The 22,405-nt window shown below is 44.8% G+C and overlaps 2 protein-coding genes and 1 pseudogene across 2 annotated transcripts; all 3 read left to right on the top strand.

Moving 5' to 3' along the window:
• Positions 1-1,602: 1,602 nt before the first annotated feature.
• On the top strand, positions 1,603-17,852 carry LOC129401792 (olfactory receptor 18-like; annotated as a pseudogene).
• Positions 8,194-9,123, top strand: LOC101556115 (olfactory receptor 18-like). Its single transcript, XM_004619430.2, has one exon. The coding sequence runs from the start codon at positions 8,194-8,196 to the stop codon at positions 9,121-9,123; it is 930 nt and encodes a 309-aa protein (XP_004619487.2).
• Positions 17,853-21,247: 3,395 nt separating the features above from the next.
• Positions 21,248-22,069, top strand: LOC129401791 (olfactory receptor 18-like). Its single transcript, XM_055124651.1, has one exon. The coding sequence runs from the start codon at positions 21,248-21,250 to the stop codon at positions 22,067-22,069; it is 822 nt and encodes a 273-aa protein (XP_054980626.1).
• Positions 22,070-22,405: the final 336 nt, after the last annotated feature.

Below are 22,405 nucleotides of genomic sequence, written 5' to 3'. Positions count from 1 at the left end.
TGGGCCAGGAGGCATCTCTTAAGTTTTTGCCTCTCTTTCATGATTTATTTGTGAATCTCTGGATCATGTTCGTTAATGAGCTTATATGATCTCATAGGCAGTTTGTGGGCATGACTGCCAGTCTCCCATAGGGATATGGGGATGAGAGGGATGTCACCCATCTCTGACTTCATGAGAATCTGTAGATTTTGGTCACACAACCTGCATACCTGAGTTTAATTATCATGCATGAGGCTCGTCCCAAGCATGTGGAGATCAGCTATGAACATGACGGCAATTGGGTTCTGGAGGGTTTTGGCTGCCAGGGCTCTGTTGGATCCCCAGATGAGAGTCAGCCTGGTGTGGGGTCTGGAGGCATCTCTCTAGCCTCAATTCTTATGATGATATTTTTATTTGATCATACAGTTTGAAAATGATGGCGATAGCAACCTGTGAATTGGTCAGATGTTAACCTCATGATCCACAAGCTTTGTAACTATGCATTTTCTGATCTCTTCATCTACCTATCTGAAAATTGCAAAACTGTTTACTTTATCTCTTCTTCTACATGGAGCAAGTGGATATTCTCTAATGACATGTGACAAAACCCCCTTAATAACGCAATTCTCTCACCTGTTTGACTCTTTGGATTTTGCTCCTGTCACCTCTGTTTTATTTAGAAATGCATAATTGTCTTTTAAACATCTGAAAGCATAATGTGTGTGTAGTTATGAATTCTGTTCACAGTCTATTCAGGAATTTTGGCTTTGATCAGACCAACTGATACAGATTAGGTGAGAAGATGCAGAGTTTCATGTTTAAATCTTGGCTTCCAAACCTTGGGGTATTCTCTTGGGGTACCACCCAGTATACTTCTTTTTATTGGGGGATTATACCCTGCATAGCTCTGGTGTTACTCCTGGTTCTGAATACAGGAATTATTCCTGGACGTGCTCAAGGAACCAAATGGGATGCCAGGGATTGAACCCAGTTGGCTACATGCAAGCCAAACACCCTCCCCGCCATACTCTCTGGCCCAGAATTTCTGTTTGCATTTGATTGATATTGGTTGATTTCCCCGCTGGTTCTTTCCTGTCATTTAAAGTCCTCGTACTGAGTGAGTTACACTGAAAACTCTACTCTAGATGGGGGTGGGGGAGCCACAGGAGCGCAGGGTATGCTCTGCATGAGGGTCTCCTGGTGTGACTCCCGGGCTGCAACTGCGATGGTTGAGCATCTGGCCAGGGGCATCCCCAGAACTACCAACTGCTTCCAATTCTATCAATTTATAAATTTATAAATATGATTTGATTGACAAAACTGATTTGATTGACAAATCTATTTGGTTGACAAATCTGACTTGGTTGACAAATCTGATGCTTCTTTTGATTTAAGAGAAGGTTCTGATGGCTGCTGCTCGAGCATGTTCCCGGAGGCAACTGAACTATTTTGGACACGAGCAGCTGGCAGATATGCCTCCAGACTTTGAGCTGAGCCACGGCCCCATATGGTGCCAGCCGGGCAAGAAATCTCTCTCTCGACTCTTCCTTCTTGGGCACAATGTGGTGACTGCTGGTTTTTAGAACACAAAATGGAGGTACCAGCGGGAAGGGTTTCTCTCTCCAGGCTTCTACATCATATGAGCACCACAAAAGGTAAGTAAAAGCTTGCAGTGATGCAATTTCTGGCAGAATTTTCCCTGGATTTCATACAAAAATCCAAAAACGAGCGGCCGCTGTTGCTCCCGCGCGCCCTAATATCTCTTAATTGTCAGCAATGTGAAACGGTTCCTTTTTTGCAGGTCTGACTGTGGGGGTAAACTCCAAACAATAATACTGAGTTTTGTTGTTGAAATATTGATGGTAATCAAAGTAGCAGCCATTTCTCTAGACTGTGAACTAAGAAAAAGCCCCATGCCGGCCGAGGTGAGGAAATATCTTCCTTTCTCGGTTCTTTTCCCTTTTCAGGGAGAAACGCAGCGTGGCGTCCACCATATTATAAGGTCTATTAAGCAGGCACGAACTTAGTGGCATGAGAAGGGGAAGGAAAAAAAAAAACCTAAGTACTCGGAACAGCGGGACACTTGGGCAGTCTCAGGCTGATACCAGTGCACGCTCTGCTGAGATTCGACCCGGTGGCCACACTTTTGTGCGGCCGCTTTGCTGCTGATCATCCAGAATCCAGAGGTCAAGTAGACTACTTTTGGTTCCAGGAACTGCTTGCAGCCATATCCCTAGACTGTGAACTAAGTCATAGCCCCACACCGGCTGAGGACAGAAAATATCCTTTTTTCTCGTCGGGCGGCGTGGTGTCAACCATATTATGAGGACTACTTATTAAGCAGGCACGAACTTGGTGGCGTGGGAAGGAGGGAAAAGAGAAAAAAAAGTTATGTACTTGAAACAGCGGGACTTCATATCTCCCCAATGTCAGCAATGGAAAACTAATTATCAAATGCTTCCTTGGCAGTAGGGCTGTATTTCCTGGGGGGGGGGAAACTCCAACAATAGTGAGTTTTGTGTTGAAATATGGAATGCATTCAAGGTAAAGAGAAAATGAAGTGAAATTTATCAATTACGCAGGCGGGGAAGGGGGGTGGGGAGGTGGGGGTTGGGAGGCATACTGGGATTTTTGGTGGTGGAATATGGGCACTGGTGAAGGGATGGGTGTTTGAGTGTTGTGTAACTGAGACATAAGCCTGAGAACTTTGTAACTTTCCACATGGTGATTCAATAAAATAAATTAAAAAAAAAGAGAAGGACCTGATGCACACAGAAGGCAAGGAAAAGCAAGTGTGATTTCTCTTTTTCAGTTTCCAGTCAGACACTGTGATGTAGGAAGTTGTTAATAGCAGAGTTGTTTCAGGCACACAGTGTTCCAACCCCAATCCCGTTCCCAGTGTGACTTCCCTCCACCAAGGGCTTCAGGTCACTCCCACCCCCAGCCCTCCCCCTTGGCAGGCATGAAACAAACAAATTGCATCTCACAAGACTAGCATCATTCAGAACAATCACAAAACATCCATCAAAAAAGTAGACAATTCACCTGCTGTTATGGAAAAAAAAAAGAAAAGTCAAACTCAGGAAAGACAGGGGGAAAAATGAAAAAAAAATAACAAAATAAATCAGGCTGGAATGATAGTTCAGTGAGTAGGGCATTTGCCTTGCACGCAGCTGACCTGGGTTTGATTCCCAGTATCCTATATAACTCAGTAATTCCTGAGTGCAAAACCTAGGAGTAACCCCTGAGCATCGCAAGTTGTGACCCAAAAAGCAAAAACACAAACAAAACCCAAAACACTCACCAAAAATAATTTTAAAAAATTAACAAATCTCATCACCACCATAACCAGCACCAAAGAGAAAATATATCTTGTTTGATTAATCATGACGAACACAATTCTTTGGGAGATGTCAGCGTCCACTCATAAATTCCACTTATAGACACTGAAATGAACACTGAGGCCTTTCAAATTGGACCTTGAGGAACAGAGGTGGTTGCCAGGTGAGAGAAACCCCAGCCCCTAACATCAAATTCCCCCTTTCCTCCGGTCTCCCATTAGCAGTCCCCAGAGACTGGGCTAACGAGAATCGAGAATCTTCTTACCACAGTTCTGTGGCTTGATCCCTCAAGGCCAAGGCGGTGTCATAAGGAGTCAGCCCTGCAGCCTGGAGGGTATTTCTCAGCAGGGATCAACTCTGCTCCCCACTTTCACCATCAACACTCTTGCAGGCTCATGCCCGCCCTCTCCTTCCTTCCATCCCGAGCACGGTCTCAGCTCTCCTCCTTCACTCAGGCACAGAGCCAACTTTGGAGCATGAGCCCGCAGAGACACAGAGACCAGTGAGTGCTGAGGGGTGCTGGGTGCGGGAGGCTGGGTCTCACACTTTTCTCCCCACCCAGGCAAGTGGGGTCTGCAGACACACACGGAGCAGCCGTGCATCATTCTGGGTGATGCACAGGGCGCGCGAATTTGCTTTTCAGCGTTGAGGTTCACGGCTGTCAGGAAATACTCTGCTTTGCCCACCAGCACCTCTAGCATTTGACCTTCCCAATGCATTATTGATGAATCTCCACACCCACAAGCCTTTCCTGAAACACCCCAAAATTATCACAGATCTGCCCAAGTAGGATGGAGCCACAGTCTGGAATTAGTTGGCACCTGGTGGTGGTTAGTGTCACCCTGACAGGGAAATAGAACTGTCTGTCTCTGGGCAGCAGAGAATGTCCCAAAGCTGTCGGAGGGGCTGGGGCAAATAGGTGGTGCATAGGGTGCTTACCTGGCACATGGCCACTCGGGGTTGGAGCTCTGGTATCCCAAAGGGTTCACTGAGCACTGCCAGGAGTGATTCCTGAGCTCAGAGTCGGGATTAGCCCTGAGCATCGCTGGGTGTGGCCCTGAAACAAAACCGAAAACATTTGTTTCAAATCCCACAGAAGTGTGGAACAGTCTTTCTTGGTTTATTTGATGCTGGCCTTGAAGGTGGGAGTTCCCAGGGAGTGTCCTGCAGAGGTCCATTTGCTCTTGGCCATGGCTTACTCTTGGCTTGGTCTCAGGATTCACTCTTGGGGGTTTGGTGAACATTGTTTGGGATTGAACGTGGGTCACAGCAAGAGCCTTACCTGCTGCTCTTTCTCCTGTCCTGGTTTTCTTTTATCTTCTCATAATATGATTGAGATAATATTTTATCAGTTTCAGGTGATAAAAAAGACTTGTTATTTCAATATTTTGCAAAGTGATCACCACATGGATTCTATTTGGTCTGTGTGGCACCATCCAAAATACTCAATCCTTTTTGGGTGATGAGAACTTTTAAGATTTATAATTTTTTTTGCTTTTATTTATTTATTTTTTTAAATTTTATTTTATTGTATCACCATGTGGAAGGTTACATAGTTCTCAGAGTTATGTCAGTTATACAATACTTAACAACCTTTCCTTCACTTAACAACCTTTCCTTCACCAGTGCCCATATTCCACCACCACCAACCCCAATATACCTCCCGCCCCCCCACCCCCACCCACGTAAGTGATAAGTTTCACTTCGTTTTCTCTTTATCTTGGTTACATACCATGTTTCAACACATAACTCACTAGTTTTGTTGGAGTTTCCACCCGCCAAAAAAGACAGTCCTACTGCCAAGAAAGCATTTGATAGTTTTCCATTGCTGAGAATGTAGAGATATTAAGTACCACTGTTCCAGGTACATAACTTTTCTATTTTTTTCCCCCTCCTTCCTGCTCCACAGAGTTCATGCCTGTTTAGTAATCCTCATAATATGAGTGACGCCACGCTGCCCGACAAAGGGAAAAAAACCGAGAAAGAGGGTTATTTCCTGTCGTCAGCCGGTGTGGGGCAATGGCTTAGTTGATAGTCTAGCAGCATGTCTGCAAGCAGATTCTGGAACCAAAAGTAGTGCGCTGGTATCGGCCCTGGCTCGAGACTCCACCAGCGTCCCACTGTTCCAAGTACATAATAATTTTTTTTTCCTTATATCCCGTTCCCGCGCCACCAAGTTCGTGTCTGCTTAATGGACATCATAATATGGCTGACGCCACGCCGTATTTCTTCCCGAGACAGAAGGATATTTCTTCTCTTCGGCCGGCATGGGGTTATGGCTTAGTTCAGTCTAGAGAGATGGCTGCTACTTTGATTGCCTTCAATATTTCAACAAAAGACTTACTATTCTTGTTAGGATTTCCCCCCCAAAGTCCGACCCGTTAAAAAGGAAGGAAGGAACCATTTCATATTGCTGATGATTGGATGACATTAGGTTGTGCAGCCGCGGCAGCGGCTGTGTGGTTCTGGATTTTTGTATAAAGTCCAGGGAAAATTCTGCCAGAAATTACATCACTGCAAGCTTTTACCCTTTTGTGGTGCTCATAAGATGGAAAAACCTAGAGAGAGATACCCTACCCTGCTGTCGCAGCCTGGCGTAAACTCTCAGTTCACATTCTGGAAGTATTTCGGTGGGCTGCTGGTGTCCAAAGTAGTTCATTTGGGCTCCTTGATCTTGCTCGAGCAGCAGCCACAGCGGAAAGGCTTAAGATTTATAATTTTAGCAACATTGAAATGATTGGATTGCAACAATCATATTAAATGTTGTCACCACATATACATATATCCACATAATCTCTCTTCCTTCTTTTCTTCTTTCTTCCTTCCAACTTCCTCTTTCCCACCCTCCCTCCTTCCCCTCTTGCCTCTCTCCCTCCCTCCCTCCCTCCCTCTCTCTCTCCTTCTTTCCTTCCTTCCCTCCCTCCCTCCCTCCCTCCCTCCTTCCTTCCTTCCTTCCTTCCTTCCTTCCTTCCTTCCTTCCTTCCTTCCTTCCTTCCTTCCTTCCTTCCTTCCTTCCTTCCTTCCTTCCCTATTTTTTGGATCACAACCAGTGACGCTTAGGACTTACTCTTGGCTCCACACTTAGGAATCTCTCCTGGAGATGCTCGAACCCGGGTCTGCTGCAAGTAAGGCAAACTTCCTCCCCACTGTACTAATGCTCCAGCCCCCACAACTTATTTATTTTCTAAATTGAAGATGTAAACTTTATCTCTTGCCCAGGGACTGTGCAGATAGAGAAAGTGGATGATAAGGTCAATATTTTCATGGGGACTGGGGGTGTTGTCTGGGGAACAGAGTTGCTCAGCATATGAGAAACCCAATTCATCATATAACACACACATCAGCAGCAAACATTAGCTAATGCTAGTGATAAGAAAAATGAAGCTACATACTTTATTACAGTATTTTCACAAATAATCCACAGCAAGGGAATTAAATGCCCCATGTTTGAGTAAAATCAAGTGATACTTATTCATGCTCTTTTTTATTATATATTATGATTTTTGTTTATTTGAAAAATTTTAATTTTATAAGTTGTTCACAATAATGTATTATATTCAATATCCCAACACCAATCCCTCCATCACTATACCTTCTCACCACCATTATTTGAATTTTTCCCTATTACCCAAGCCTGCCCCAAAGGCAGATCCTAAGTAATTTATTTTGTATTGCAAGTTATGAATAATCCAATAAAAATGATCCAAAAATGCTTCTTTAGAGGAAAGTGTGTGAAAATTGTTCTATCTCACTTTGGAGGCATTAAGACCTTATGAAAGATTACTAATATGTTGTTCCGGGTCCCTCTATTTTCTGCCCCATAAAATGTGGTGTGCTACCCATGGTACATCAGTGTCAGAGAGTGTGCAATTCTAAAATCCAGTAATTCTGAATTTTTTAATAGGGTGATAGAGTTGGAGTTGAATATTTAACTGAATAGTGATTTTGGGGTGCGGAGGCATCTCTGTAGCTTGTGGCTCTCTTCTGACATTTACTTGTGAGTCTCTGGATCATGGCCATGAATGAGCTTATATGGCACTGGAAGCAGTTGGTGGGTGTGACTGCCAGGAACACAGAAGGAAGCATAGGGAAATGGAGGGAGGTGGCCCATTCCTGACGCCCTGCGAGCGTAGAGATTTCGGTCAGAAACCCCACATACCTGAGATTTTTGACGGATTCATTCATGGACGAGGCTTGTTCTGATGGGCCGTGAGCATGATGGCGGCTGATTCTGGAGGTTTTAGGCTGCAATGGCTCTGTTAGGGCAGGTGCTGGGCTCACTTGCCCCCTTCCGAGGTGTCCCAGATGAAGTCAGCATGGAGTGGGGTGTGGAGCATCTCTGTTTATTTTCATCACAGGTAAGATATTTATAACAGTTGAACAATTATGGGACTGATAAGTTACCTCACTCACCACTGCCCTAGCATTCCGGGCCCTCCAAAAATGCCCTTTTTCATGTCTCTGCCCACCTCATCTCTTCCCCCCATTGTTCACCCCTAATTCTGTAGTCCCAGCAACAGTTCTCCAACTGGCACAGTTTTTTCTTCTAAATGAGATTCTGAAACTTTCGTTGTTTCATTTCTTTTAAAGTCCTGGACACTGTTTTGCTATTGTTTGACTTTTGAAATCATGAAATTTCCTCATTCCTCACCTTTCTGTCCTGAGCCTTTCCCAGAAAGGCCAAGTCAGCAAAAGGATGGAGTAAAAGTCCAGAGAAAATGGTGCTAAGAAAAATGTTTGTCGCAAACCAAGTCCTGGTAGTGAAAGTGTCTAAGACCCAAGTGAAGTTGCTGTGATTCTGGGTTCCTTGGATCCAAACTATTGACAGTGATGGACCCATTCTCATTTCTTTGTCCCAAGGTGTCTCTGCGCTATGGACCCCCACAATGTCACAGAGACCGTGGAATTCCTCCTTCTCGGCCTCTCTGATGACCCCCGAGTCCAGCCCATCCTCTTTGGCCTCTTCCTGTCCATGTACCTGGTCACCGTCACAGGGAACCTGCTCATCGTGCTCTCCATCAGCACTGACCCCCGCCTGCACAGCCCCATGTACTTCTTCCTGTCTGTTTTGTCTACAGCTGACATCGGCTTTACCTCCACCACGGTCCCAAAAGTGATTTGGGACATTCACACTCAGAATAGAAATATCACTCATGCCGGTTGCCTGTTGCAACTGACTCTTTTTAATCTTTTTGGGTGTTTGGACAACTTAGTTCTCACAGCAATGGCCTATGATCGCTTTGTGGCCATCTGCCACCCCCTGCATTACCCCATTATCATGAACTCCCGTCTCTGTGGCCGACTGCTTCTGGGGTCCATCTGCATCAGCCTGCTTGACTCCCAGCTGCATTGCTTGATGATATCACAGCTCATCTTTTGCAGCCAGGTGGAAATCCCTCACTTCTTCTGTGACCCCCCTCAACTGCTCAGGCTGGCCTGTGGGGATATTTTCACCGATAACCTCATCATGTATTTTCTTGGTGCTCTTCTGGGAGGTGTTCCAGTCTCGGGGATTTTTTATTCTTACACGAAAATCGTCTCCTCTGTTTTGAGAATCTCATCCACAGGCGGGAGGTCCAAAGCCTTCTCCACCTGTGGCTCTCACCTGTCCGTGGTTTGCTTGTTTTATGGGACAGCCATGGGGGTGTACCTCAGCTCTGCCGTCTCCCAGTCCCCCCGAAAGGAGGCAGTGGTCTCAGTGATGTACACTATGGTTGTCCCCATGCTCAACCCCTTCATCTACAGCCTGAGAAATCAGGACATCAAGAGATCCTTCCAGAAGCTTGTCAGTAGGACAGTTTAGCCTTAATTGTTATTTTTATATTAAAATATTAAATTTTTTTATAAAGTTCATAATAATTTATTTCATTTAATATTCGAACACTGATCCCACCATCATTATACCTTCCTACCACATTATTTTGAATTTTCCTTCCACTATCTAAGCCTGCCTCCAAACAGGTCATAAATGATTTATTTTTTATTGCTAGTTAGAAACAATCTACTAAAAATGATCCAGAAGGGGCTGGAGAGATAGCACAGCGGGTAGGGCGTTTGCCTTGCACGCGGCTGACCTGGGTTCAAATCCCAGCATCCCATATGGTCCCCTGAGCATGGCCAGGGGTAATTCCTGAGTGCAGAGCCAGGAGTAACCCCTGTGCATCGCCAGGTGTGACCCAAAAAGCAAAAAAAAAAAGATCCAGAAATGTTTCTTTAGAGGAAAGCGTGTGCACATTGTTGTATCTCATGCTGAAAATACAGGATATCTTTGTATAATATATCCTGCATAAGCCCTTGTATAAGAGATTTCTCACATGTTTTTGTCACGGGTTGACCCTTGTGTACTAATATATACATGTTTGATCGAGATGGGTTGCCTTCTACTTTATACCCCATCCAATGTGGTGTGCTACTCTTAGTAAACCAGTGAGTTAGAGTACGAGATGCAACAGCAATTCGAAGATTTTTAATAGGGCGATACAGTTGGAGTTATATGCTCCACTGGATGGTGACCTTGTGCAGGAGGCATCTCTGCAGCTTGTGTCTCTTTTCCAAGATTTATTTGTGCATCTCTGGATCATGGCTGTTCATGAGCATATATGGTGCCAGAGGTAGTTTGTGGGCGTGACTGCCAGGTTCCTGGAAGGACTGGGGGGTGAGGGGGAGGTCGTCCATGTCCAACTTCATGAGAATTTGGAGATCTTGGTCACAATACCAGCACACCTGAGTTTCATTCAAATGGATGAGGCTAGTCCCAAGCCTGTGGAGATTGTCCAGGAATATGGCGGCAATTGGGTTCTAGAGGGTGTTGGCTGCCGGGGCTCAGTTGGATCCCCAGATGAGACTCAGACTGGCATGGGGTCTGGAGGCATCTCTCTAGCCTCAATTTTTATGATATTTTTATTTGATCATAGAGTTGGAAAATAATGACAACACCAACTGTGACATGGCCAAATGTTAACCTCCTGATCCACCAAACTTTGTAACTACATTTTCTGAACTCTTCATCTAACTATCTGAAAATTGAAAAATTGCTTATTTTAGCTCTTCTTCTCATATGGAGTGAGGGGTTATTCGGTAGTGACAAGTGACCAAACCACTTGATAGCCCAATTCTTTCACCTGTTTGACTCTTTGGATTTTGCTCCTGTCACCTCTGTCTTATTTGGAAATGCATAATTGCCATTTAAAATCTGGAAGCATAAATGTGTGTATAGTTATGAACTCTGTTCACTGTCAATTAGGAATTAGGGCTTCACTGATCAACTGATACAGGTTATGTGGAATATGCAGAATTTCATGCTTCAACCTTGGCTTCCAAGCCTTGGGGGTCTTCATTGGGGTATCATCCAGTATGTTTTCTTGGGGGGAGGATTCTACCTTGCACAGCTCTTGGGTTACGTTGGGTTACTCCTGGTTATGCACTCAGAATTTATTCCTGGCAGTGCTTGGGAAACCAAATGGGATGCAGGGATCGGAACCCAGGTTGGCTACATGCAAGGCAAATACCCTCCCTACTGTGCTGTCACTCTGGCCCGGAATTTCTATGTTTACATTTGATCCATATTGGTTAAATTCCCCGCTGGTTCTTCTCATTCCTGAAAGCCCTCATCCTGAGTGAATCACACTGAAAACCCAATTCAGGATGGGTCTGAGGAGCCACAGGGCTGCAGGTCTGCTCTGCATGAGGCCCCCGGGTGTGACTCCCTTGCGTTGGGCAGCAATGTCCGAGCATCTGGCCAGGAGAAGCCCCAGAACTACCAACTGCTTCCAATTCTATCAATTTCTAAACTTTGCAACTCTGACTTGATTGACAAAACTGATTTGATTGACAAATCTGATGCTTCTGATTTAAGAGAAGTAGGTGCTGCACACAGAAGGCAAGGAAAGAGCAAGCGTGATTTCTCTTTTTCAGTTTCCAGTCTGACACTGTGATGTAGGAAGTTGTTCATAGTAGAATTGTTTCAGGCACACAGTGTTCCAACCCCAACCCTGTCCCCAGTGTGACTTCCCTCTACCAGGGCTCCTGGTCCCCCCACCCCAGCCACCCCCTTTACAGGCACGAAACAAACAAATTGCATCTCACAAGAGCAAGCATCATTCCAAACAATCACGCACACAACCATCAATAAAAGCAGACAATTTCAATGTGCTGTTATGGAAAAAAAGAAAAGCCAAACCCAAGAAAGATAGGGGGGTAAAATGAAAGAATAACACCAAAAATCAGGCTGGAGTGATAATTCAGCGAGTAGGGCATTTGCCTTGCACGTGACTGAACCTGGTTCGATTCCCAGCATCCCATACCGTCCCTGAGCAACGTCAGGAGAAATTCCAAATGCAAAAGCAGGAGTAACTTCTGTGCATCCCGTGTGTGACTCAAAAAGCCAAAACAAAAAATCCCAGAAAAACCCACCAAAAATTAATGGATTTTTTTTGGTCACACCCAGTGATGATCAGGGGTTACTCCTGACTTGCACTCAGGAATCACTCTAGGCGGTACTCTGAGGACCATTTGGTATGCTGGGAATCGAACCTGGGTCAGCCACTTGCAAATCAAAGGCACTATTCACTATGTTATTGCTCCAACCCCAATAATTAAAAAAATAAACAAACTCATCTCTACCACCACCACCAAAACAAAATATATTTTGTTTGATTAGTCATGAACACAATTCCTTGGGACATGTCTTCGTCCACTCAAAAATTCCACTTAAAATAGACACTGAAATGAACATTGATCTTTCAAATTGGACCTTGAGGAACAGAGGTGGTGGCAGGGGAGAGAAACCCCATCCTCTCACATCAATTCCTGCTTTCCTCCTAACTTCCATCAGCAGTCCCCAAGGACTGGACTAACAAGAATTGAGAATCTTCTTACCACAAATTCTGTGGCTTGATCCCTCAAGGCCGTGGTGGCATCATAAGGAGTCAGCCCTGCAGCCTGGAGGGTATTTCTCAGAGGGGATCACCTCTGCTCCCCACTTTCACCATCAACACCTGTGCAGGCTCATGCCCGCCCTCTCCTACCTTCTTATCCCGAGCACGGTCTCAGCTCTCCTCCTTCACCCAGGCACAGAGCCAACTTTGGAGCATGAGCCCGCAGAGACAGAGAGACCAGTGAGTGCTGAGGGGTGCTGGGTGCGGGAGGCTGGGTCTCACACTTTTCTCCCCACCCAGGCAAGTGAGGTCTGCAGACACAAACCGAACAGCCGTGCATCATTCTGGGTGATGCACAGGGTGCTCGAGTTTGCTTTTCAGCGTTGGGGTTCACGGCTCCCAGGAAATATACTGCTTTGCCCACCAGCATCTCTAGCATTTGACCTGCCCAATGCATCATTGATAAATATCCCCACCCACAAGCCTTTCCTGAAGCACCCCAAAATTATCACAGATCTGCCCAAGTAGGACGGAATCACAGCCTGGAATTAGTTGGCACCTGGAGGTGGTTAGTATCACCCTGACAGGGAAATAGAACTGCCTGTGTCTGGGCAGCAGAGAATGTCCCAAAGCTGTCGGAGGGGCTGGAGCAAATAGGCGGTGCATAGGGTGCTTATCTGGCACATGGCCACTCAGGGTTGGAGCTCTGGTATCCCAAAGGTTCACTGAGCACTGCCAGGAGTGATTCCTGAGCACAGAGTCGGGATCAGCCCTGAGCATCGCTGGGTATAGCTCTGAAACAAAACCAAAAAACTTGTTTGAAACCCCACAGAAATGCGGAACGGGCTGTCTTGGTTTATTTGATGCTGGCCTTGAAGGTGAGAGTTCCCAGGGAGTGTCCTGCAGAGGTACATTTGCTCCTGTCACAAGGACTAGGGCTTACCCTGGCTTGGTCTCAGGGATCACTCTTGAGGGTTTGGGAACATTGGGGTTGTTTGGGATTGAACGTAGGTCACTGCCAGTGCCTTACCTGCTGCTCTTTCTCATGCCCCGTTTTTCTTTTATCTTTTCATAATTGAGATAACATTATATTAGTTTCAGGTGATAAAATAAAAACACTGTCATCCCATGTTCATTGATTTGTTGGAGTGGGCACCAGTTATGTCTCCATTGTGAGACTTGTTGTTACTGTTTTTGGCATATCGAATACGCCACGAGTTGCTTGCCAGGCTCTGCTGTGTGGGCGGCATACACTTGGTAGCTCTCCCAGCTCTCCGAGAGGGACGGAGGAATTGAACCCGGGTCGGTAATGCAAACGCCCTACCTGCTATGCTGTCGCCTTGCCCCAGGTGATGAAAAAAGATTTGGAATTTCAATATTTTGCAAAGTGATTTCCACATAGATTCTATTTCATCTGTGTGGCACCATCCAAAAACCTCAATTTTTTTGGGTGATGAGAACACTTAAGATTTATAACTTTAACAGCTGTGAAATCATTGGATTGCAACAATAGTATTAACTGTAGTCACCAGATATACTATATCCACATACTCTTTCTTCCTTTCTTCTCTTTTTTCTTCCTTTCAACCTCCTACTCTCCCTCCCTCTCTACTTTCTTCCTCTCTCCCTCCTTCCCTCCCTCCCTCTCTCCTTTTCCTCCTTCCTCCCTTTCACCCTCCCTCCCTCCTTCCTTCCTTCCTTCCTTCCTTCCTTCCTTCCTTCCTTCCTTCCTTCCTTCCTTCCTTCCTTCCTTCCTTCCTTCCTTCCTTCCTTCCTTCCTTCCTTCCTTCCTTCCTTCCTTCCTTCCTTCCTTCCCATCCAGTAATGCTCAGGGCTTACTCTTGGCTCTACACTCAAGAATATCTCCTGCAGGGGCCTGGAGCAATAGCACAGCGGGTAGGGCGTTTGCCTTGCACGCAGCCGACCCGGGTTTGATTCCCAGCATCCCATATGGTCCCCTGAGCACTGCCAGGAGTAATTCCTGAGTGCAGAGCCAGGAGTAACCCCTGTGCATCGCCAGGTGTGACCCAAAAAGCAAACAAAAATAAATAAATAAAAAAATAAAGTAAAATAATTAAAAAAAAAAAAGAAAAAAGAATATCTCCTGCAGGGTCTCAAACCCAGGTTGGCCTCAAGGAAGGCAAATTCCCTCACCACTGTATTAATGCTCCGGCACCCCAAACTTATTATTTTTCTTTTTCATTTTTTTATTAGTGAATCACCATGAATTCAATTACAAACTTATGAGCTTTCATGCTTGCATTTTGTTTACATCACTCTACCAGTGCCCAGTCCCCTCTACCAGTGTACCCAATATCCCTCCTGCCCTCCCACCCCATCCCCCCGCCCCACCCCACCTCTGTGGCAGGATATTCCCTTTTGCTCTCTCTATCCTTTTGTGTGCTGTGGTTTGCAACAGAGGCACTGCGTGGTCATCGTGTTTGGTCTATATTCTATTTTCAGTGTGCATCTCCCATCTTGTTCGAGTCCTCAAACCACACTTAAACTTATTTATTTTCTAAAAGAAGATGCAAAGTTTAATTTTTGCTCAGGGACTGTGCAGACAGAGAGAGTGGTTGACAATGTTAATATTTTCATGGAATGGGGACTGGGGATGTTTTAAGGGGTACAACAGTTGCTTGGCATATGTGAAATCCAGTTCATCAATATAAGACACAGAGATATCAGCAGCAAACAATAGCCAATGCTAGTCACAGGAAAAATGAAGCTAGATACGAGTAATGTATTTTCACAAATAATCCACTGCAAAGTAATTAAATGTTCCAGGTATTAGTAAAATTAGGTGATATGTATTCATGTTCTTTATTTTGATTCTATATTTTAATTTTAATTTAATTTTATTATTTTAAAAACTTTCTTTTTATATAGTTGTTCACAATAATTTATTAGAGTGCTCCTGTTGCCGTGTTTCCATCAATGGCCAAAATTCAGAGACTATAAAACCAAGCTCCGGGACATCTAATAGCCTAGTTCTCCCTGTGGAGATTCTGATAAACTACCGAGACTCCATTGCCCACTCGGTAGAGCCTGGAATGCTCCCCATGGTGCATTCATATCTCAACATACAGTAACAATATATATATATATATATATATATATATATACATATATATATATATACCTCTCGGAGAGCCCAGCAAACTACCAAGAATATCCTCCCCGCATGTCAGAGGCTGGCAAGCTACCCGAGGTGTAATTGATATTCCAAAAACAGTAACAAAAGGTCTCATTCCCCTGACCCTGAAAGAGCCTCCAATCATTGGGAAAGACGAGTAAGGAGAGGTTGCTAAAATCTCAGGGCTGAGTGTAATAGAGACGTTACTGGTTCCCGCTCGAGTAAATCAACGAACAACGGGATGACAGTGATACAGTGAAGTTGTTCACAATAATTTATTACATTCAATATTCCAATACCAATTCCTTCCCACTACCATTAGTTTGAATTTTCCCCTAAACACCCAAGCTGCCAAGGGCAGATCCTAAATAATTTATTTTGTTCTGCTTATTATGAATAATCCATGAAAAATGATCCAAAAAATTTTCCTTAGAGGAAAGGTGTGAAAATTGTTCTATCTCACCTTGGAGGCATTAAGCCCTTGTATGAAAGATTACTAATAAGTTGTTCTGGGTCCCTTACTTTCAGGCCCATCAAATGTGGTGTGCTACTCTTGTTACATTAGTGTCAGAGAGTATGAGATTCTAAAATCCAGTAATTCTAATATTTTTAATGGGGTGATAGAGTTGGAGTTGAATTTTCAACTGAAATGTGACTTTGGGGTCCAGAGGCATCTCTGTAGCTTGTGGCTCTCTTCTGACATTTATTTGTGAGTCTCTGGACCATGGCCATGAATGAGCTTATTTGGCGCCCGAGGCAGTTGGCGGGTGTGACTGCCAGGAACTCATAGGGAAAAGGAGGGAGGTGTCCTATTCCTGACTCCCTGCGAGTCTAGAGATTTCGGTCAGAAAACCCGAATACCTGAGGCTTTCAACAGATCATTCATGGATGAGGCTCACCCTGAGCCTGTGGAGATGGGATGTGAGCATGGCAGCATCTCGTTCTGGAGGTTTTAGGCTGCCTGGGCTCAGCTCTATTGGGGCAGGGGCTGGGCTCACTTGCCACCCTCTGAGGCTCCCCAAATGAAGTCAGCTTTGAGGCGGGGTGTGGAACATCTCTTTATTTTCATTACAGGTAAGGTATTTATAACAGTTGAACACTTATGGGATTGATAAGATACCTCACTCACCACTGCCCTAGCAGCCCAGACCCTTCAGCAATGCCCCTTTTCATGCCTCTGCCCACCTCATCTCTTCCCACACTGCTCACCTCTAATTCTGTAGTCCTCGTAACAGTTCTTTAATTAGCACAGTTTTTTTCCTTTGAAAAAACCTTCGTTCTTTCATTTTCTTTAAAGTCCTAAACACTGTTTTGCTATAGTTTGACTTTTGGAATCTTGAAATGACCTCATTCCTCATCTTTCTTTCAGTGAGCCTTCCCCAGCTAGGCCAAGGCAGCAGGGGGATGGAGTAAAAGTCCAGAGAAAATGGTGCCAAGAAAAATGTTTGTCACAAATCGAACCTGGTAGTGAGAGTGTCTAAGACCCAAGTGAAGTCGCTGTGATTCTGGGTTCCTTGGATCCAAATTATTGACAGTGATGGACCCACTTTCATTTCTTTGTTCCTAGGTGTCTCTGTGCTGTGGACCCCCACAATGTCACAGAGGTCGTGGAATTCCTCCTCTTGGGGCTCTCAGATGACCCCCGAGTCCAGCCTGTCCTCTTCAGCCTCTTCCTGTCCATGTACCTGGTCACCGTCACGGGGAACCTGCTCATCGTGCTGGCCATCAGCTCCGACCCCCATCTGCACACCCCCATGTACTTCTTCCTGTCTGTTTTGTCCACAGCTGACATTGGCTTTACCTCCACCACGGTCCCAAAGGTGATTTGGGACATTCACACTCAGAGCAGAAATATCTCTCATGCCGGCTGCCTGGTGCAACTGTCTTTTTTTTTATCTTTTTGGGAGTTTAGACAGTGTCATTCTAGGGGTGATGGCCTATGATCGCTTTGTGGCCATCTGCCATCCCCTGCACTACCCCGTCATCATGAATCCCCATCTCTGTGGCCGACTGCTTCTGGGGTCCATCTGCATCAGCCTGCTGAATGCCCACCTGCATTGCTTGATAATGTCACAGCTCATCTTTTGCAGCCAGGTGGAAATCGTGGAAATCCCTCACTTCTTTTGTGACCCCCCTCAACTGCTCAGGCTGGCCTGTGGGGACATCTTCACCGATAACCTCATCATGTATTTTCTTGCTGCTCTTCTGGGAGGTGTTCCAGTCTCGGGGATTTTTTATTCTTACACGAAAATAGTCTCCTCTGTTTTGAGAATCTCATCCACAGGTGGGAAGTCCAAAGCCTTCTCCACCTGTGGCTCTCACCTGTCCGTGGTTTGCTTGTTTTATGGGACAGCCATGGGGGTGTACCTCAGCTCTGTCATCTCCCAGTCTCCCCGGAAGGAGGCAGTGGCCTCAGTGATGTACACTATGGTTGTCCCCATGCTGAACCCCTTCATCTACAGCCTGAGAAACCAAGACATCAAGAGGTCCTTCCAGAGGCTTCTCAGTAGGACAGTTTAGCCTTAATTATTATTTTTACATGAAAATATTTTTAATTTTATGTTTTTAAAGTTTTTCACAATAAATTTTTCCATTTAATATTCCATCATTATCCCACCATCATTATACCTTCCCACCACATTATTTTGAATTTTCCCACCACTATCTAAGCTTGCCCCCAAACAGGTCCTAAATAATTTATTTTGTATTGCTAGTTATGAATAACCAACTAAAAATGAGCCAGAAACATTTCCTTAGATGAACTTGTGAAGATTGTTTTATCTCACCCGACGTCATTTAGCCCTTGTGTAAGAGATTACTCACATGTTGTTGTTACAGGTTGACCCTTGTGTACTAATATATACATGTTTTGATCGAGATTGGTTGCCTTCTATTTTATACCACATCCAACGTGTGATACTCTGGGTAAACCCGTGGGTTAGAGTAGGAGATCAGGCTGGAGTGATAATTCAGCGAGTAGGGCGTTTGCCTTGCACGTTACTGAACCTGGTTCGATTCCCAGCATCCAATTTGGTCCCCTGAGCACCGCAGGAGAAATTCCTGAATGCAAAAGCCAGGAATAACTTCTGTGCATCGCTAGGTGTGACCAATAAGCCCAAACAAGAAAACCCCAAAAAACCCACCAAAAAAATTTACGGCTTTTTTTTTTTTGGGTAACATCTAGTGATTCCAGGCTCTGCACTCAGGAATGACTCTGTGGGCTCGGGGACCTTATGCGATGCTGGCAATCTCACCCGGGTTGGCCGTGTGCAGGGCTAATGCCCTACCCGCTGTGCTATTGCTCCAGCCCAATAATTTTTTTTATTTTTGACTTTTATTTTATTTTTTTAAAATTTATTTTATTGAATCACCATGTGGAAAGTTACAAAGTTCTTAGGCTTATGTCTCAGTTATACAATGCTCAAACACCCGTCCTTTCACCAGTGCCCATATTCCACCACCAAAAAAAAACAAAAAGAAAAAAAAGCCAGTATACCTCCCAACCCCCCGCTGCATAACTGATAAATTTCACTTCTTTTCTCTTTACCTTGATTACATTCCATATTTCAACACAAAACTCACTATTGTTGTTGGAATTTCAACACAGAACTCACTATTCTTGTTGAAATTTATCCCCCAAGAATACGGCCCTATTGACAGGGAAATATTTGATAATTAGTTTTTCACTGATGAGAATGAAGAGATATAAAGTCGCGCGGCCGCAGTAGTGGCCGCGCGGTTTAGGATTTCTGTATTTTAGTAATTAAGCCCAGGGAGATTTAAGTTGGAAATTGAATCATTTCCCTTCCTGGAGCAACATGGAGTAAAAGCTTAGTTCACGTCTGGAGACATGGCTGCAAGCACTCGCTGGAACCCCAAGTCATATAGCTGGCTCTGGATCCTGGTCGTTCAGCAGCAAAGTGGCTGTGCAAAGGCATGGCCACCCGGGTCGAATCTCGGCGGAGCTTGAGCCGACACCAACCCCGGCCCAAGACTGCCCAGGCGTCCCGCTGTTTCAAGTTCAAAGCACATTTTTTTTCCCGTGCCACCAAGTTCATACCTGTTTAAAAGTCCCATAAAATGGTGGACACCACACCTCTTCCTCCCGGAGGGAAGAAAAACCAAGGAAGAAGGATATTTCCTCCATTAGCTGGCGTGGCAGCCCCAATAATTTTTTTTAAAGTTTTTATTAGTGAATCACCTTGAGGTACAGTTACAAACTTATGAATTTTCATGTTTGCATTTTGTTTACATCCCTCCACCAGTGCCCATTCTCCTCACCCAATGTTCCCAGTATCCCTCCCACCCTTCGACCCTATCTCCTCTACCCTCCCCACCTCTGTGGCAGGGCATTCCCTTTTGTTCTCTCTCCCCTTTTGGGTGTTGTGATTTGCAATAGAGGCACTGAGTGGCCCTCGTGTTTGGTCTATAGCCTATTTTGAGTGAGCATCTCCTATCCCGTGTGAGTTCTCAAGCCACACTTTACGTGGTGTCCCGTTGTCTATCTGAGCTGACCCTTCCTCCAGCATGTGAGGCCAGCTTCCAAGCCTTGGAGCCAACCTCCTGGTCCTTATCTCTACTATTCTTGGGTGTTAGTCTCCTATTGTGTTATTTTATATTCCACAGATGAGTGCAATCTTTCTATGTCTGCCTCTCTCTTTCTTTTTTTAAAATAATTTATTTATTTTTAATTAGTGAATCACCGTGAGGGTACAGTTACAGATTTATACATTTTTGTGCTCATCTTTCCCCCATACGAAGTTCGAGAACCAATGCCTTCACCAGTGCCCATTCTCTACCACCAGTAAACCCAACATCCCTCCCACCCTCCCCAGTCCCGTCTCCCCCCACCCCACACTGCCACTATGGCAGGGTATTCCCTTTTGTTCTCTCTCTCTGATTCGGTGTTGTGGTTTGCAATAAAGGTGTTGCGTGGCCATTGTGTTCAGTCTCTAGTCTACATTCGGCACGCATCACCTTCCCCCGCATGACCTCTGACCAAATTTTACTTGGTGTTCCCTTCTCTGAGTTGCCCAGAATGAGAGACCAGCCTCCAAGCCATGGAGTCAACCTCCTAGTACTTATTTCTACTATTCTTGGGTGTTAGTCTCCTAGTCTATTATTCTATATTCCACAGATGAGTGCAATCGTTCTATGTCTGTCTCTGTCTTTCTGACTCATTTCACTTAGCATGATACATTCCATGCTGATCCACTTATATGCAAACTTCATGACCTCATTTTTTCTAACAGCTGCATAGTATTCCATTGTATAGATGTACCAAAGTTTCTTCAACCAGTCATCTGTTCTAGGGCACTCGGGTTTTTTCCAGATTCTCTGCCTCTCTCTTTCTGACTCATTTCACTTCGCATGATACTTTCCATGTTGATTTACTTATAGCAAAGGTCATGACTTCATCTTTTCTAACAGCAGCATAGTATTCCATCGTGCAGATGTACCAAAGTTTCTTTAACCAGTCATCTGTTGTCAGGCACTCGGGTTTTTTCAGATTCTGGCTATTATAAACAGTGCCGGAATGAACATTTGAGTGCAGATGTCATTTCGACTATACTTTTTGGCCTCTCCGCGATATATTCCCAAGAGTGGTATCACTGGGTCAAATGGGAGCTCAATTTCTAATTTTTTGAGAAGCAACCATACTGTTTTCCAAAAGGGCTAAACCAGTCGGCATTCCCACCAGCAGGGTAAGAGGGTCTCTTTTCCCTCACATCCATGCCAACAGCGGTTGCTTTTGTTTTTTTGGATGTGTGCCAGTCACTGTGGTGTGAGGTGGTATCTCATGGTTGTTCTGATCTGCATTTCTCTGATGACTAGTGATGAAGAGCATTATTTTATGGACTCCTGAGTCCAGCCCGTCCTCTGGACTGGCCATCAGCTGATGCTGAGCCCAGCTGATGCTGGCCATCAGCTCCGACGCCCGCTTTCACACCCCCACGTACTTCTTCCTGTCTGTTTTGTCCACAGCTGACATAGGCTTTACCTCAACCACGGTTCCAAACATGGTTTGGGACATTCACACTCAGAGCAGAAATATCTCTCATGCTGGCTGCCTGGTACAACTGTCCCTTTATGTCCATTTTGAGTGTTTGGAGTGTATCATTCTAGGGGTGATGGCTTATGATCGCTTTGTGGCCATCTGCCACCCACTGCACCACCAAATCATCATGAACCCCGGTCTCTGTGGCCGGCTGCTTCTGGGTTCCATCTGCATCAGCCTGCTTGACTCCCAGCTGTATTCCTTGATGATGTCACAGCTCATCTTTTGCAGCCAGGTGTGGAAATCCATCACTTCTTTTGTGACCCCCCCTCAACTGCTCAGCCTGGCTAGTGGGGATATTTTCACCGATAACCTTATCATATATTTTATTGTTGCTATTGTGGGCGGTTTTCCAGTCTCGGGGATTTTTAATTCTTACACGAAAATTGTCTTCTCTGTTTTGAGAATCTCATCCAAAGCTGGGATGTCCAAAGCCTTCTGCACCTCTGGTTCTCACCTGTCCGTGGTTGGCTTGTTTTATGGGACAGCCATGGGGGTGTACCTCAGCTTAGCTGACTCCCATTCCCCCCCGAAGCAGGCTGTGGCTTCAGTGATGTACACTATGGTTGTTCCCATGCTCAACCCCTTCATCTATAGTCTGAGAAACCAGGACATCAAGAGGGTCTTCCAGAAATTTCTCAGTAGGACATTTAGCCTCAATTGTTATGTTTATAATTAAAATATTTTTATTTTTAATTTTTATATAGTTGTTCCCAATAATGTATTACATTAAATATTCTAGCACCTTCCAACTACATTTTAAAAAAATTATCCCACCATCATCCAAGCCTGGCCCCAAGAGTGTATATAATTTATTTTGTACTGTTATCTATGAATAATCCACTAAAAATGATCCAAAAACGCTTCCTTAGAAGAAATCGTGTAAAGGTTGTTGTATCTCACCCTGAAGTCATTTAGCCCTTGTGCAAGAGATTACTCACATGTTGTTGTTATAGGTTGACCCTTGTGTACTAGTATATACATGTTTTGATGGAGATGGGTTTCCTTCTCTTTT

Source organism: Sorex araneus, chromosome 2, assembly GCF_027595985.1.
Source record: "Sorex araneus isolate mSorAra2 chromosome 2, mSorAra2.pri, whole genome shotgun sequence".
In the NCBI taxonomy this organism is placed as follows: Eukaryota; Metazoa; Chordata; class Mammalia; order Eulipotyphla; family Soricidae; genus Sorex; species Sorex araneus.
The sequence above is the reverse complement of the archived record's forward strand: the minus strand, read 5'-3'. Positions and strand labels throughout refer to the sequence as shown.